Raw genomic sequence first — 16,376 nt, 5'->3', positions numbered from 1 at the left:
TTTCCCACGAGAGCCGAGCTCTGACCCCGGTCCTTATCTGGCCCGGGCGTTCCAAGAACAACACAGATGCTAAGGCTCACAGGCCCCGAACCTGGGGACGCTGACCTCCCCAGGCCCAGCTGCTCTGCTCTGGCCTCTGTCTCCCTCTGTGAGCCGGGTGGGGGTAGGGATGGCTCTCCAGGGGGTTTGGAGGGGAGGCCTGGAAGGGTTCCAAGATTGTGGACACACACGCTCAAACTCACATGCTTGTGCACTCACACTGCCACCCAGACCTCATCATCAGGCAGGCCTGCTATGGGGCCCTCATTGCTCTCGCCCTCTGCCTTTCTCCTACTTCCCAGAGCTTCTAATTCCCACCCAGAGCTCTTCCTACACCATGAGTTTGAAGGCGTGAGGTGTTAGGGGTGTGTGTATGCAAAGGCGCGTGAATGAGTGTACACTCGCCTGCAAAGGGCATGTGTGGGCAAAGGGTGTGTGCATGAGAGAGTGTCCAAAGCCATCTACGGAGTGTGGGCGTTTGTGCTTAAAGGTGTGTGCTCAGGAGTGTACTGGCTCACGGTCCCAGCACCTGCGGGCGGGCTTCCTGAGTGACTGTGAGCCTGTGAGTGCGTGTGTGTGCATCAGCGCACGCACACACCCCATTGTGATTCCGGTTGGCCCCAGCGTTGGTAGAGAGGGATCAGATGGCTTGGGGGGGGGGCGTCCAGGGACCAACGGGTGTCTTCAGACAGACACAGACACACAGTGAGGGTGGGTTAGCCTGACCAGGGGACCCTGTGAATGTGTGTGTGTGCGTATGTGTGGTGTGTGAACGCGCATGTGTGTGTTGTACTTCAGACATAAATACAGTGGGTAGGCGGGCCGCAGATATATAAATACCCACAGCGGCAGGTACGGGAATTGACCCTGACTATTCCTGTCTGGGGGCTTGGGCCATTTTTAATGCAGCTCCACACCCTGAGCCACAGAGGGTGTTTGTGTGGCCACTGGAGGCAGGGACACAGCTGGTGCTAGGTAGGGTGGGGTGGGGACAGCCGGGGTCCGGTGAGGCCACCACCGCTAGGTGCGGTCTGCAAGGGGACGGGGAGGGGGGCCCTCCCGGCCACCACTGCCTCGGCTTCCCTCACCCCCACCTCACCGCCCTGCTTTCACCGCCCGCATCCCTGTTCCCTGCCCCACAGTCCTGTCACTGCCTTCTTGTAGCACCCACCCCACCCTCTTTCCTGCATCCCAGTTTGATGAGCCCTTCTTGACCACTTGGGGCTGCCTTAGGGGGAGTGGAAGGGAAGAACGAATCTGCCTTATACTCGGCGCAGCGCTGAGGTTGGGGGCCGGAGGGCTGTGTGCACACACATTGTCAGCAGGCTCTGGGTAGCTCCATCCTGCCCTGGACGCTCCCTTTGTCTCTGGCCGACCTCAAAGACCCTCCCGCCCCTGTCTGCACCTCAGGGTCGCTGGGTCCACCCCCACCTCTGTGGCTCGTCTCCGCCGCAGTCAGGGTCCCTGTCTCCAGTTTCTCCATGACGGCCCAGGGGAGCTGGTTCCTCCCCGCAGCCAGCGTGAACTGTTTGCCTGAGACAGTCGGTCCATCCAGTCAAACAACCACCCAATTCAGACTCCTCGTCTGACTGACAGGGTTTTTTTTTCCCCCTGCTAAATTTACTTGCATTTTTGACTGAATTGGCCATTCAACAGAGGTTGTGTCCACATGCCCCTACCCCGCCCCATGCCAACAGATGAACGGGCTCCCAGATGGACACGCACACAGATCCAGACGCGCCCAGGCATGCTTCTCACACACGTGGGGTCACAACCTCGTGTAACACACGTGAGCCCATGAGACAACATATGCCTGCACGATCACACCCTGTGTGTGTTCCCATCCTCGTGCGCACAGGGATGCGTTTTGTCACACACAGACTGCACACATCTACCCGCTCACACACATGTTCATACCTCATGCCATGGGGTCGGCGACTGTACCCCCTCGGACCCTTGCTGGGGCAATCTTGGGGAGACAGAAATCTGGGCAGAGCCCCCGCCCGGCCACAGCCTGGGGCAGCTGGCCCCTCTCCCCGGAGGCCAGCTCACCCTCCTTCCCCGCCCTCAGCCTCTAGGTGGTCACATCTCAGGCTGCTGCCGAGCCCCTGCAAGCCTCAATAGCAGCTCCCAGACCCTGATCCTAAAAGGGGACTCTTTTTTTTTCTTCCAAGGACAATAAATATTTGCTCTTTGGGAAGCTGCTGGTGGGAGGGTACAGGGTTTGGCCCAGAGGTGGGGAATGTCCAGGGCAGTTCAGGGAGGCCGCAGGCCATGCTGGGGGAGGGGCCGAGCCCCTCTGGAAGCTTCACCGGCAGGGAGAACGGGAAACAGAGCTAGGCTGTACCTCACTCCCTTCCCTGGGACCCCAGCATCAAGGCTCTGTTTCTCCAACCCTTTGCGTAGCATATTGGCACTCTCTTCTCCTATCCCTCCCACCTCAGACTCCGCTCCCCAAACCTCACCCCGTGAAAGTCGTTTTCCCACTCCCATTCATCTTGTCACCCCCACCACCCCTTTCTCACGCACTTAGATTTCCAATCTACCTCCTTAGACCAGCCATTGAGAGCAAGACTGATGCCCCCCCAGGCTGATGCCCCTGCAAAGTGGACCCCCACAGCCAAGGCTGTGCCCTCCTGCAAGGAGAATCAGCCTGGACAACAGTGTCCCCAGACCTGTCCCCCATGAGGCGCTGGTCCCTGGAGGCTGCCTCCCGCCCATCCCTCCCTCATCCTCAATTGGGCTCCCAAATATAGCGGCCGTGGCCACAGCCGGCCAGGACACCACAGCCCCAAGCGTCAGTCCTGGGCCAGGATCAGAGGGGCAGGAGCTGATTATAGGTCCCTGGGCCAAACCCAGGGCTTGCCTGCCAGCCCGCTGGGCCCTGCCACCCCCACCCCCAGAACCACAAGTTTGGAGCATCTGGTCCCCGTCAGCACAGTGGGCAGAGGGAGGGGCCTGAGGGGTGTGTCTGGCCTGCAGAGGACAGAGTTGTCTGTGTGTGGTGTGGGGGTGGCGGGGACGGGCTCATTGCTGCTCAGGGCCAGTGACTGTCCTCCAACTCGGGATCACTGGGCCCCACCCATGGCCATTGTACAGAAGGGGAAACTGAGGCCCAGAGGAACCAGGACCGGCCGGGATGGGTTGCAAGAGCGGCAGAAGTCTCCGTCCTCCCCCTTGGCCACTGCTTCCCATCTTTCAAGGCCTGGGGCTGTGCCTCCGGGAAGCAGGCCACATCCTGTTGGTGGCAGAGCAGCCCTGCTGGGAAGTCCTCCCTGGAGTCAGACTTTCACCCAAGGCTCCAGGAGCGTGGGATGGTGCACAAATTCCTCTCCTTCTCTGGGTCCTCGTGGCTGCCTCGTGCCGCCTCTAGCCAGAGAGGCTGGGCAACTCCTCCCGCCCCTCCTGGGGCCTCGGTCCCCTCATCTAAGCAGCTGGGCAGGGACCAGGGGCTCTGCGTATGGTTCATGTTTACGCGCGCCCAGCACGTCGCGGTGAGCGCACATCTGTGTGGGTACATGCGTGTGCCCTGGTGGGTGAACTGCCGCCCACGGGCCTGCCCCCGCCCAAATGGGGTCCCCGGGACCTGCTGCACAGCAACATTTGACCTACTTCTAAGGCTCTGGGTCTGGCCCAGGCCGCGTTCTTGACTCCTCCGGGAAGTTTGGGCCCGCGTCCCAGCCCAGGGGCCGCGGGCCAGAAGAGGCGGTCCTGGGCGGGCCAGGGCGGCCTGCGGAGCCTGCGGCCTGGGGGACAAGGCACGTGGGGAGCCCGACCCTCCTTCCCTGCCTCTGGTTCCTGGGCCCCAGGGACAGCCAGGCCTTACCCATCCCTCCGTCTCCCCACTCTCCCCTGCTCCCTGCATGTGGCCACCGTATTCTGAGCTCACTAATTGGCTGTGACAGGATGAGGGATATTCCTCAAGCCCCTCTGAACACTGGCGAGAAGGTCTGCCAAGCTCTCCCCTCTGCTGTTTGCCAGGAGCCGACCCCTCCGCAGCCCCGCCCTTGTCTACACTGGGCAGCAGACAGCGCCCATCTGGAAAACCAGTGGCCCCTTTCGTGGGTCTGGGTTCTGGGGTCTAGGTTTGGAGTCTGGGTTTCGAGTAACTGGGTCCTGGGTATTGAGTCCTGGATCTGGACTCTGGCTTCAGAGTCTTGAGTCCTTGGCCCAGGATCTGGGGTCTGGGTGGCAGGTCTGGGTTGGACACCCTTGGTTTTGGGGTCTGGGTCCTCAGAGTGGGGTCTGATCGTGGGCTCGGGGTTTCAGGATATAAGTTTGGTCAGATCCTGAGGCCTGAGTCTGGGGTCTGGGCTTAGCGTTCCAGGCTCCAGATTTGGAGTCTTGGGTCTGAGTTGGGATCCTGGGTTCCGGAGTTTGGGAGCCAAAGACCAGTTCCTGTCCCTTTTACGCCCCCTGCTGGCTGCTCATCATGGTCATCACTGCCTGTACCTTCTGACCGTCCCCGCAGCTTCAGGCTCCTGAGGGGAGTCTCAGAATGGATGGGAGTGTCGTGAAGAGCAGGCCTGAGCTGAGGGGTGGCAGGTGGGTTGGGGGGCAGCTGCTGGCTGCACTGCTGTCCAGGGCGCCCCCGGCAGACACCAGAGCTGTCGCTCCATCAGCAAGTCTCCCCGGCCCTACTCCAGGGAGGGGGTGTAGCCAAGGTTTCCAGTCTTCCTGTGAGAGGTCCATAAATTGAGATGTTTGGGACATCGGCTCATCCAACATTGATGGAGTGCCTACTGTGTACAGCAGGCTCTGTTCGAGACCCTGTGGATATACAACCCTGGAAGACCAAAAATTCTTCCTATGCCCACTGACATTCAAGGGAAGGGGTGCACGTAAGAAAGCAGGGAACAGCCTCATGTTAGGGTGCAAGAATGGGGGGTCAGCGTGAGAGACAAGGTGGGTGGAGCTGGTCCAGAGCAGTCTGAAGAGGCTGCTAAGTGGAGGTGATATCTCACTGAGACCTGGAGGTGACAAGGAGCAAGCCATGGCCAGGGTCCTGAACAAGGACACCAGGAGGAGGAAATAGCAAAGGCATGGGGACTGCAAAGAACTAAGAAGGAGGCCAGTGTGGCCAGGGGTCTCCTGCCTCTCTCCATGGGCTCCTCAGAAGTCAGGGCCCGCGTGCTCCTCAGCTGCGGGGTGGGGGTGGGGGGAAAGTAAGGTGTCTGACCCCATAGAGGGCTCTGGAATGTGCCATCTGCATTGGATGGGCCACAGCTCAGACACTGGATCTGGGGGAGTCAAAGGAGAGGGATCCAGACTCCCTCTCTTCCCGCAGGCTCTGCCAAGATCTTGTCTGCTGGGCTGTCATTCCTGAAGGGCATGGCGCCCAGGCTGGGGCTTGGGAGAGAGGCGTGAGCGCCAAGCCTTGTGTGGCTTGTCTTTAGTCTCCATGCCTGTCTCTTCCTGTCATAAAGCCCCCGCCCCTGTTCACCCACCTGCCCACTGCCCGCCTACCCGCCCCGCTTTCCTCCTGACCTCCACAGTCCATCTTGCTGGAAATCAAGGGGGCTGATCCCTGCAGAGTCCCTGCTGGGGGCGGGCATTAGTAATGGGTTGAGAGTGGCCCTGTGGAGAGAGTCTGAGCACCGCTGCTCCCCTGACCCAGAGCTCCGACAGTCAAAGGCCCTGGTCCGGACCTCCATCTGAGTCACGGGGAGGGAGTGGAGGATGGCTCTGTACACGATCTCCCGACTGCTCTGTGCTTGAGGGAAGGGGACCAAGAGCCCCCTTCCCCGACCCCCTCACCAGGCAGAGGAAGGCGGTGCCGTGTGGCTCTGGTGGGCCTGCTGAGTCTGTGCACCCCATCACAGACCTGGGACCCAAGCCTCAAGGAGGCTCACGTCACTCATCTCCTCCTGAGCTCGCTGGTGTTGAGTGGTTTCCGGGGGATGACAGTTGTGTACGGATGGATCAATGCAATTGGGCGTCTGGGTGCCCCTGTGTATGTCCACCATGTTCCCCCCACAATGAATGGAAGGGGGTTGGGTAGTGTCTTGTTAGTTGTGCCTGTGGGTGGCTGGAGCCCCCGTAAGACGTCCAGAGTCAGTTGTCCTGAGGTCAGAAGAGAGATCTCTCTCTGTGTGTCCCCCCTGTCTGTCTTCTCCTCTTGTGGTATTTCTGACTGGTCTCTGAGGACTCTCCCCCACCCCTTTCTTTCTCAATACTCTTGCCAAACATCTGGAAGAAAAGTGAAAAACTTGCCTCTCCCCCAGCACCGGATGTTGTCAGATTTCCAGATGTGGGGTGTTCTGCCCTCCAGATGAGGGAAGGACTGTCCTGTGTTCCAGCAAGGAGGGGACTCGGCCCCACCCCTAGACCGCTGTCCCCCCCTCACCAGGAGCCTGAGTGACAGGATGAGAGGGGACCTGGGCTCCGCAGGAAGACCTGGGGGCACCCAGGTGGAGTGAAGCCTCCCCTCCGGCTCTATCCCCAGCACCTCCCTACACCCGGGAAATCCCCGGGGGCCTGCGGGAGGTGGGGCAATGCCTCTGAAGTTTCTATCAAAGGCTCCAGGCATTTAAAAATAACAGGGAACACCTCCTTCCCCCCCCCCCGCCTCCCCCCCCCACCGCCCCACCACAGACTCCCGGCAAGGAACGGAGCCCAATGTGTTTGCAAGATGTCCCAGCGCTCTGAGTTCTGAGCCTGGAAGGGCTTCCTGCCACCTCCGCCCTCCCATCTCCCCCAAGCGTCACCCAGCCAGGCTGCCCAATGTCACCGCCGTCCTCTGAGGGCTAGCACTTCAAGGTAGCTCTAGCGGGTAGGTCAAGGAGGGGCACCCCGGGCTGAACAGCCCGGGGGGACCCCTCCCAGCCCCCCGGGGTCCTGCAGAGACACAGACCCTCTACGAGGGCCTCAGCTAAAAGATTGGCAGAGGGGAGCCTGGGGCGGTGGGACTGGGAGGGTGCAGGGAGGCCATGCCCTGAATGTGCCAAACAGAGGAGGGCAGAGGGTATATGGTGTGTGAGTGAGGGTCTGGTGGGGAGCAGGGCCTGAGCTGTGTGGGGAAAGGGGGTCATGGAAGAGGGCTGTAGGAAGTGAGGGAGAAACCAAGACTCTGACTTCGGGGCCAGGAGGTGCTGAGGCAGGAGGCGGTGGATGCTGTTGGGCGGCTGAAGTGGGCTGGGTGGCGGCCCTCAAGGGAGCAGACCCCCTTTAACTGCCATTTGGGGTATTTCCAGAGCCGGGGGCCACAGCTGCCGGCGAGCCAGACGCTCACACAGACACAATAAACACCCAACCCAAACACACAGAAGCAACACTCATGGACCCTAATGGGCCCCACGGAGACACGGACCCTCCTACCAGAGATACGCAGAGACCCTCCCCCCGCACGCAAACACCCAGACAGACAACGCACATGGACAGACGCGGCCCTCCCTCTCTGCCTCCGTGCAGACACAGGGAATTCGAGGTGCAGATGGGAAGTGTGACCCAAGGGGTGCCCTTAGGTAATCCCCGTGCTTCAGCACCCAGCACAACACCCGATATGCCCTGGGTCCATCCTCCCACACCTGTTCAATGTATCGACCTCCTGAGGGACAGCGGGACCTGATGTGTGTGTGTGTGCGCGCGTGCTTTTCGGGGTATGCATGCGGGCTGAGCAGCAGCCTCTGTCTACCCCTCCCCCTTCTCTCCTCAACAGGTGACTGGGAGGCCTGGAGAGCCCTCCCTCTCCCCCACCCATTCCTGAGCTTGAACAATGCCCTCCCCAGGCCCCAAAATAGCCCCTGAGTCTATTCAATGTCCTTTTATGGCCCTGTCCCCATTGTGCCCTGCAGGGGTGGGGCTGGGGTCATGAGGTGTCTAGGCGGGATAAAGGCCGGTTGCAGGAGGCTCACCTACCCTGCTCTCGGCTTCCTTCTGTCCACCCCCGCCTCTGAGCTCACAGCCTCCATGGCTCCCAAAAAGCCAGATCCCAAGAAGGATGAGGCCAAGGCAGGTGCCAAAGCCGCTGCAGCTCCGGCTCCCGCATCTGCACCTGCACCTGCACCTGCGCCCGAGCCCTCCAAGGAAGCTGAGTTTGATCCCTCCAAGGTCAAGGTGGGTGTGGAGGCCGTGTTTTAGGTAGGAAGGGAAAGGTAGGTAAGTGAATCCCAGAGTGGACCTACCCAGTGGAAGAGTGGGCTCCAGAAAGTGAGTACTGAGCTCTAGCTGGAAGCTTCAGCATCAGGAGGGTTGCAGCAGGAGAGACAGTGGTCAGACAGCAGGCAGGACTGCCCCGGTGTTGCTGAAGGGGCTGTCTTTTTGGTAGTTGGAAACTGACTCTCCTCTGTCCTTCTCCTTGGACTTCACATCCTTGGGGGATCCTGGGCCCGCCAGTGTCCCCCACCCCCGCAGCCAGGCAGGGACTTTTCTTGTCACACTGTGGGGTTTTAAGTCCACACCAAGTCCCCTGGGGGGAGACAGGGTGGGAAGCAAAGAGAAGCAAGGCTCCTGCCCAGGCTGGGTCACAGTCATCCCTGCCAAGGTACCTGAGCCCCAGAACTGGTGGGGGTTCAGCTTTGATGTGGCGACGCTGAGCCACAGTCTGGGTAGGTCATGGAGAAAGTTGGTCGTGGAGCTGTGACCAGTGGCCCCAGGAGCCCTTCCCCAGCTTGGCTCGGAAGTCTTTCTCAGAGTCTAAACTTGGAGAATGCGCCGTGACTGCCACCTGTGGCATTCACATAGTAGCACGCACCCGGTGTCCCGCCTGCGTCCGTTCTTGGCTGGCCACCGGCCACTGCTGCCCTGGCTGCTGGCAAAGGGACCCCGTGGAGCTGTCCCAGCCCTTCAAGGTCCCCAGCAAGACTGCAGCCAGTCCTCACAGATCCACTTCCGCTTCCCAGATGGCGCCAGTGGTAAAGAACCTGCCTGCCAATGCAGGAGACACAAGAGACTCAGGTTCGATCCCTGGGTCGGGAAGCTCCCCTGAAGGAGGGCATGGTGACCCACTCCAGTATTCTTGCCTGGAGAATCCCTTGGACAGAGGAGCTTGGTGGGCTACAGTCCATGAGGCTGCATGGAGTTGAACACCACTGAAACGACTTAACACAGCACACAGGTTCAAATCCCAAATCTGCTCCATTGCCGTCGCTGCGCTAAGGCTAGGTTTCTTCAGCTGTGAAATGGGACAATGAGCCCTCCTCACAGGCTGTCGGGAACCATTCACACCAAGGGCTCCCTGGAGTCAGCCCCCACCCTGACCACTCTCAGACTCCGAGTGTGTATCCCACAGGCAGAGGGTTGAACAACCCCAGGGCCCATGGTGGCTTTGTGTGGTCTCCCCGGATCTGAGGTTGCATATTCGCCCTTGAGCAGAGGAACTCAGGAGGTCTCTCCTGGGAACCCTGCAAAAAGCCAGGCAAGGACCCCAGGGCACCTAATCTCAGCGGACTTCCTGGTGGAGGGAGCTTTCAGGTGGCCAGAAACGACTTGGTCAGGTCTTCCCAACACAAGACTGAGCTGGAGGGCTAGGAGGGACAACCTGGCAGGGTGGCTGGGGAAGGATTCTGCTCTGCGCTGGGGTGTACCGGGGTGCACTGGGGTGGGAACTTCAAGGGAGCTGCAGTGGGCGAGGTGCCAGTCAAGTCCCCTTCCCCCAAGATACTTTCCCTGGTGCCGTGCGCCCTTGACCTTGGGTTGAGTGACTGCAGTGATAAAAATAGACCTGGTATCGAGTGAGGAGGGGGAAACCAGGTCCTAGGAGGCCTCCTGACCTCAGGAGCCTCTGCTATGGTCTTGCAAATGCTCAACAGCTCGGGCCCTGGCCTCCTGCTGTGCCACGCTGGGGGGCTGCCCTGGGCTTGCAGATGGGGATGTGTGAGACTCAGGTGTAGGCGGGGCCAGGTGAGCGACAGTGCTCAGCCTTGAGGGCTCTGTGTGTGTGTGTGTGTGGGGGAGACACACACAAACATGTGCACACACAGGTGTATGAATGAAGATGTTCGTCACACACACCCCTCCTGTAGATGAGCTCTTACGTTGCAGGGCTCTCTTGCCTGTACCCTCAGCCCAGCCCCTCCTGCCACCTGCCACCCCCTCCCAGTGAGATGAGGTTCCCCCATCTCACGTAGACAGACTTGCCTACTAGGTCCCAGACCCGGCAGAGCTGGCAAAGCCAGTGTGGTTAGATCTTGTGGCTTCAGGCACATCTGTCCAGGACTAGGGGGTCTCAGGTAAGGCCCACCCTGGACTGGAGATTCAGGGCACAAGGCTTCCCTCCGAGTCACTTCCCCGTATGCGGCCTAACTGGTGGCAGGTCTGGGTATGCATAGACCCAAGGCCGTCAGGTAGGACAGGTGAGGAGGGGTAAGGAGGTGGGGTGTAGGAGTCAAGGTGGATGGCAGGCGGTCCTGGGCGGTGAAAGCTGGGATCCTGAAACGTGGACAGGTTGGGGCAACCGAGGGGTTGAGGCCCTGGCTGGCCATGGAGTGCAGTGACCAGGAGGAGGCCTGGCCCCATCCTCTGAACCCGGCACTCAGTATCTGGGGGGGTCTCCTTTCAGATCGAGTTCACTCCGGAGCAGATTGAAGGTGAGTCGGGGCGGGTGGTCTTGAGCCCCGGGGCTGCGGAGCTGGGTTCCGGGTCCCCAGGCTGAGAGTCCGGCCGGCAGTGTGGGTTCTGGGCAGCGTGGGGTGGGCTGCCTCTGGAAGTGTCCACAGCTCACACCCCTTCCTGGCAGAGTTCAAGGAAGCCTTCATGCTGTTCGACCGCACGCCCAAGTGTGAGATGAAGATCACATACGGGCAATGTGGGGACGTGCTGCGGGCGCTGGGCCAGAATCCGACACAGGCCGAGGTGCTCCGTGTCCTGGGCAAGCCAAAGCAGGAAGGTGGGTGCAGTCAGCCTGAGATGTCCCCACTAGCTCCAGTTCCTGGGGGGGACCGCCATCACTGGGCAGGGGGGACAACATGGGAGTCTTCCCGCTGTGCATTCCTTTGACGCCCTCCTGTTGTCTGGAGGCGGACCTGGAGCCCAGCCTCAGGGGATGCTCACAAGCAGCGATGGCTCCTGTATCATCTGGCTGCATGCCCATTAGCCAGGCTGCCTGGTCTTAGGGGACTGACAATTGCACAAACCAGCTCCAGTGGTGGTGTGAGACCTGGCCTGGGTCTCCCCGCTGCTTGCCCTGTCCCTCCTGGCCCCCTGGGCATCCTCTGGGGGGGCGGCAGGGCCAGCTGCCCTCACCGCCTTGGCCAGAGACGGTTGCCCACTTTGCCCCAAGGAAGACTGAGATGTAAGCCCCGCCCCCCAGAGCCGGGCACTCGGCCATCTCTCCACAGAGCTCAACTCCAAGATGATGGACTTTGACACGTTCCTGCCCATGCTCCAGCACATCTCCAAGAACAAGGACACCGGCACGTACGAGGACTTCGTGGAGGGGCTGCGGGTCTTCGACAAGGAGGGCAATGGCACGGTCATGGGCGCCGAGCTCCGCCACGTGCTGGCCACGCTGGGTGAGGGCGGCCGCTTCCCCACTCCCAGCCCGCCTTCCGGGGACATCTGGGAGAAAGCACGGTGTCCTCTGCCCAGTTCTCCCTTGTGAAATGGAGGGTGATGCCATCAAGGTGCCTCCACGGCAGGAGACCTAGAAAATCCATGTGGGGAATTTAGAAATTTAGATGCGGGGTAAAGAAAGCCAGTGGGTGCAGCTCACAGAACTGGAAGGGCTCTGGGGACGTGGCGGGATGGGGTGGTGCACCCAAGGAGGGTCAATCAGTCCAGTCCTGGGTTTGTTTGCCTCGAGGTCGAATTCCAGAGCCGAGAAGGTGCTGTGCCTGCCTCTTGGGTATCCTGACTCCCACCGTCAACGGGCCTGGCTGGCAGGAATGTCCCCTTCTCAAAGAGAATTTTTCCTATGGCAAATATTCATTGAGCTCAGATCATGTCTGCTCAAAGCAACCCTTCCTGCGTCAAATATTTCCTGAGCGCCAAGTGTGTGATCTGCTCAGTGCCGGTTGCTGAGGTTATGTATGTGTGTGTGTGCGTGTGTCTGTGTGTCTGTAGGGGGGATACTGCAGTGAGTGTTCCAGTGGGGCGACCGGCACGGCACACAAAAGCCCAGAGTCAGGGAAGGGAAGGGCCCGCCTTGTCTGGGCAGCAGTGGCGGTGTCTCTAGGTCTCCTCCCCGGTCGTCCCCAAGGTCCCTGGCTCTATCCTGCGCATCTTCCCTGCTCTCCTGATGGAGGGAGGCCCGCCAGCCTGTTGAGGACAGGGGGCAGTCTGTGCTGGGGACCTGAACACCAAGATGGCCCTGTTACGGACAGAGTCTAGGCTCAGAGCGGACACCAGGCTGGCACCCCAGGCCTTGTTCTTTTTGACTTGTCACCGGTTCTCCTGGTTTCAGAACTGAGGGGTGACGGCCCAGGCTTTGGGGTGTACCAATCTGAGGCATGGGGGATACTGGAGAGGCACACCCACCGCCCAGAGGCAGTCAGGGGGCCCCACCCTGCCCACGTCGACAGTGCTGACTTAGCCTTCCACTCCTGCCAGGTGAGAGGCTGACAGAAGATGAGGTGGAGAAGCTGATGGCGGGGCAGGAGGACTCCAATGGCTGCATCAACTATGAAGGTAAACTCAGCAGGCAGGGAGTCTGCTGGGGGGAGGCACTGGGGTCCTAGGGCCCCACCCTTGGCTCCCCAGGGCCGAACCCTGTGGCTCACTCTTTCCTTCTTTCCAGCGTTTGTCAAGCACATCATGGCCAGCTGAGCCTCTCGCCCCAGGTGAGACCACTCCGCTCCCTTCCGAACCTGTGACCACCTTTGCCACCTCTGCTGATGTCGGTCCTGTGGTCCCCCTCCCGCCTCTTTCATCCGGCTTCCTTGTTGCCCCCTCCCCAGCCCCAGCAAGGCCAGTCCTCAGCTGACATCCCGCTGCCTGGCTGCCCCCTCCGCTGCAACCTGTGACCACCTTTGTTCTCAGGGAGCCCCCGGGGAATGCAGCGCTGGAGGCAGCTCAAAAGACTTCTATTTGTGATGCGGACACCACAGGCTTGGAGTTGTGAAGGGCCAGAGGGGAGCTCATGGAAACGCCTACACAGGCTCTCTCTGCACAGCCCGGCAGACGGCCCTGCAGGCCATCACCACTGCCATCAGGCTACCCTGGCCAGTGACCATCGCTGTCTCCGCCGCTTGGGCCTCATGAATAAATGGCTTCTTTACTTCCTCCTCCTAACTTCCTTGCTTCCTTCTTCCTTTCTTTCTCTCCTTCCGTCCTTCTTTTTTTCTCTGGCTGTGCTGGGACTTCATTGCAGCACACGGGCTCAGTTGCCCCACAGCATGTGAGATCTTAGTTCCCTGACCAGGGATCGAACCCGCATCCCCTGCATTAGAAGGTAGACTCTTAAATCACTGAACCACCAGGGAAGTCCCCGCCCTCCCCCTCCCGCCTTCTTTCTTTCCTGTAGCCCTTTGGTTGACTTGTAAAAAATCTACGCGCCACACAGGGTGAGGTCTGGGAAAAATGGAGGGGTGAGAATCATTTTGAAATCTTGCCTCCTGACTTATCCCATCGAAACTGTGCCATCTGGTGTGCCAAACCCTCAGCGCCTGCCCACCAGGACGACGGGCTAAGCTGGATGAGGACTGCCTCCCCTCCACCCCCCACTTCTGGAGATAGCAGTCATGCTCTGGCCTCTAACACGAGGATGCCCAGCAGCCTGAGAGCCCTGTGCGGGCTACCTAACCCCACGACCAGCCATCAGGGAACTGCGGGGCGCTGGCCCAGAGCCACACATGTCACAGGTGGAGAAACCAAGGCCCAACGGGCGGCGGAGGAGGAGCCAATCTTGTCCCCAGGAGGAGGGCTTAGACCCCCACCTGACACAGATGGGAAGTTGAGTTTCTCTGCTTGTGGTATGATTCTCGGCCAGAGGGGCAGCACACCAGGGCCACCAGTGGTTCCTCAGCCCTGGGCTTCTCAGCAGAAGACAAGTGTGGAATGACAACTGGGGGTGCATTCGACCCCCCACCAGTGCCAGCTCCACTGCCACACCCTGTCCTGGGGTGAGGCCCTCCCCTCCTTTCAGAGCCCAGTGGGATGGGTGAGGGGAGGCTTCCTGGAGGAGGTGATCTACTCTGATTTGATGGGGAAGAAGAGCAGTGCTTGGCAGAGAGGTTTGGGAGCCCTAGAGATAAGAGGTGTGGGGGACATCAAGGGCCCAGAGTGGGGTGGGCGGGTCACATAGGGCAGGAAACAGCCTGCAGGCCAGGAGGACTCAGGAGGTCAGGGCAGCCCCCTAGGGTGCAGGTGGACATGAGTGCGCCTGCCTGTGGGGTGAGTGTGCAGGCGTGTGAGAGCAGGTGAGAGGGCTCGCATGGATCAGGCTGCCTGGGGGAACTGTGTGGTTTGGGGAGAATGGCAGGATTCTGCCTGTGAGAGTGTGTGTATGCGGGCGTGTGTGGTGAGTGTTGGCAGTATGTGTGAAAGTCTGTGAGGGCCTGTGAGTGTATGTGAAGGAGTCTGTTTCGCCTTCCCTTCATCCTTTCAGCATTTATTGAGCACTTATTGTATGCCGTTAGGCCCTGGGAACACTGCAGTTGGAGGAAGCAGTCAAACCCTCCACCTTGTTGGCGCTCATATAAACTTGACAAATCACCAAGCCATAAAGTGTATCAACCAGTGATCAGGGCTGGGCAGGGACCCAAAGCAGGGAAGGGGCTGTGTAGTGTGTGTGTGTGTTCAGGGTGTGCATGTGAGTGTCTGTGTTGGGAAGGAGGTTGGCCTGTTAAATAATCAGATTAGGGATTATCTGACAAGGCAGTGGTTGGGCAAAGACTGAGAAGAGTAAATATCCTGAATATATAAAGAATTCCTACAATTCAATAACAACAACAAAATGAACAAGCCAATTCAAACATGGGCAAAGGGCTTGAATAGACATTTCTTTAAATGAGATTAGATGCGTTTAGGGTGGTATAGCCATAGACCTGAACAGACGTTTCTTTGAAGAAGATATACAAATGGACAATAAACATGTGAAAACATGCTCAACATCACTGATTAGGGAAATGCAAATCAAAATCATGATGAGATACTACCTCACACCCATTAGGATGATTATTTTCCAGAAAACAGAAAGTAAGAAGTGTTGGCAAGGAGGGAGAGAAACTGGAATCCTCGGGCACTCTGGGTGGGAATATAAAAGGGTGCAGCTGCTGTGGAAAAAGAATGCAGTCTTCAAAAAATTAAAAACATAATTACCATATGACCCAGAAATTCCACTTCTGGGTATATAGCCAAAAGAATTGAAAGCAGGGACTTGAAGAGGTGTTTGTAAACTCATATTCACAGCAGCGCTATTCACAATATCTGAAAGGTGGAAACAACCCAAGTGTCCATCAACAGATGAATGCATAAAGTGCGGTTGGTCTATACACACCGTGGAATATTATTCTGACTTAAAAATGAAGGAAATTCTGACACACGCCACAGCGTGAATGAACTTTGAGGATATTATGCTAAGTAAAAGAAGCCAGACACAGAAGGACAAATACAGCGGGATCCCACTCCAAGGAGGTTTCTAGAATTCATAGAGACGGGATAGAATGGTGGTTGCCAGGGGCTGCGGGGAGGGAGGAATAATAGGGAAGAGTTGTGGAAGATAAGAAAAACAATACCCATGGCTGATTCGTATCAATGTATGGCAAAAGCCACTACAATATTATAAAGTAATTAGCCTCCAACTAAAATAAATAAATTAAAAATAATAATAATAAAATTAAAAAAAAGAAAGAAAAACAAGAGAGGTGAGATGGTGTTGTCTTAGGCTGGGCTTTTCCAGCAGCAGAGGTGAGACTTGAATGCAAGTAGTGTTCCTGGGAGGCAGCCTCAGGAAGCAGGAGAAAGCATCTGGGCAGGGAAGGAATTCCCCTGGGCGTATGAGAGCAGATCATCCTGGGGGTTCAGCCCTGGTGGGGACCTCCAGGAGATGGTGGTGCTGTCCCACTGAGGGCATGAGGAAATCAGACCACTTATTCACCAGCTCCCACCTTTGCTGCTTGGGGTGGCACCCCAGAGGTAGGCTGGCACACCCATGTGGGGCACTATTTCAGCATCTGCTCCAGGGAGCCATGAGGGCATCAGAGGGAAGAGACATTCCAGTGGAGACGGGAGCAGAGAGTGTGGTGGGGTGGTGACAGGATGCTAAGGAGGGCCCTTGGGCCGTGGGAAGGGCTTTGGTGTGTGCTCTGGGGAGATGCTCTATCAGCTGCCATGTGGAGAACAGACTGGCAGACAGGAGCTGAAGCAGGGATCCCAGGTAGGAGGGGCCAGGAGAGATAAGAGGCACACTTGGTCCAGCAGATATGGTACAAAGCGATCAGATTCTAGGTTATTTTTGAAAA

The 16,376-nt window shown here is 58.6% G+C and overlaps 1 protein-coding gene across 2 annotated transcripts; it reads left to right on the top strand.

The window, feature by feature from the left end:
• Positions 1–6,691: 6,691 nt before the first annotated feature.
• Positions 6,692–13,206, top strand: MYL3 (myosin light chain 3). Of its 2 annotated transcripts, none has more exons than XM_055413662.2 (8): positions 6,692–6,811; positions 7,697–8,094; positions 10,538–10,565; positions 10,715–10,864; positions 11,316–11,489; positions 12,526–12,603; positions 12,713–12,755; positions 12,873–13,206. In XM_055413662.2, exons 2-7 carry the CDS (start codon positions 7,795–7,797, stop codon positions 12,739–12,741), a joined length of 759 nt encoding a protein of 252 aa, XP_055269637.1. In that variant the 5' UTR covers positions 6,692–6,811; positions 7,697–7,794; the 3' UTR covers positions 12,742–12,755; positions 12,873–13,206. The 2 variants fall into 2 exon arrangements, with proteins under 2 accessions (XP_055269637.1, XP_055269636.1); XM_055413661.2 differs by having other exon boundaries at positions 6,694–6,811; positions 12,955–13,206.
• Positions 13,207–16,376: the final 3,170 nt, after the last annotated feature.

The sequence above is a fragment of the Moschus berezovskii genome, chromosome 24 (assembly GCF_049115385.1).
Source record: "Moschus berezovskii isolate FMDL1 chromosome 24, NW_MosBer_1.0, whole genome shotgun sequence".
Taxonomy (NCBI): Eukaryota; Metazoa; Chordata; class Mammalia; order Artiodactyla; family Moschidae; genus Moschus; species Moschus berezovskii.
The sequence above is the reverse complement of the archived record's forward strand: the minus strand, read 5'-3'. Positions and strand labels throughout refer to the sequence as shown.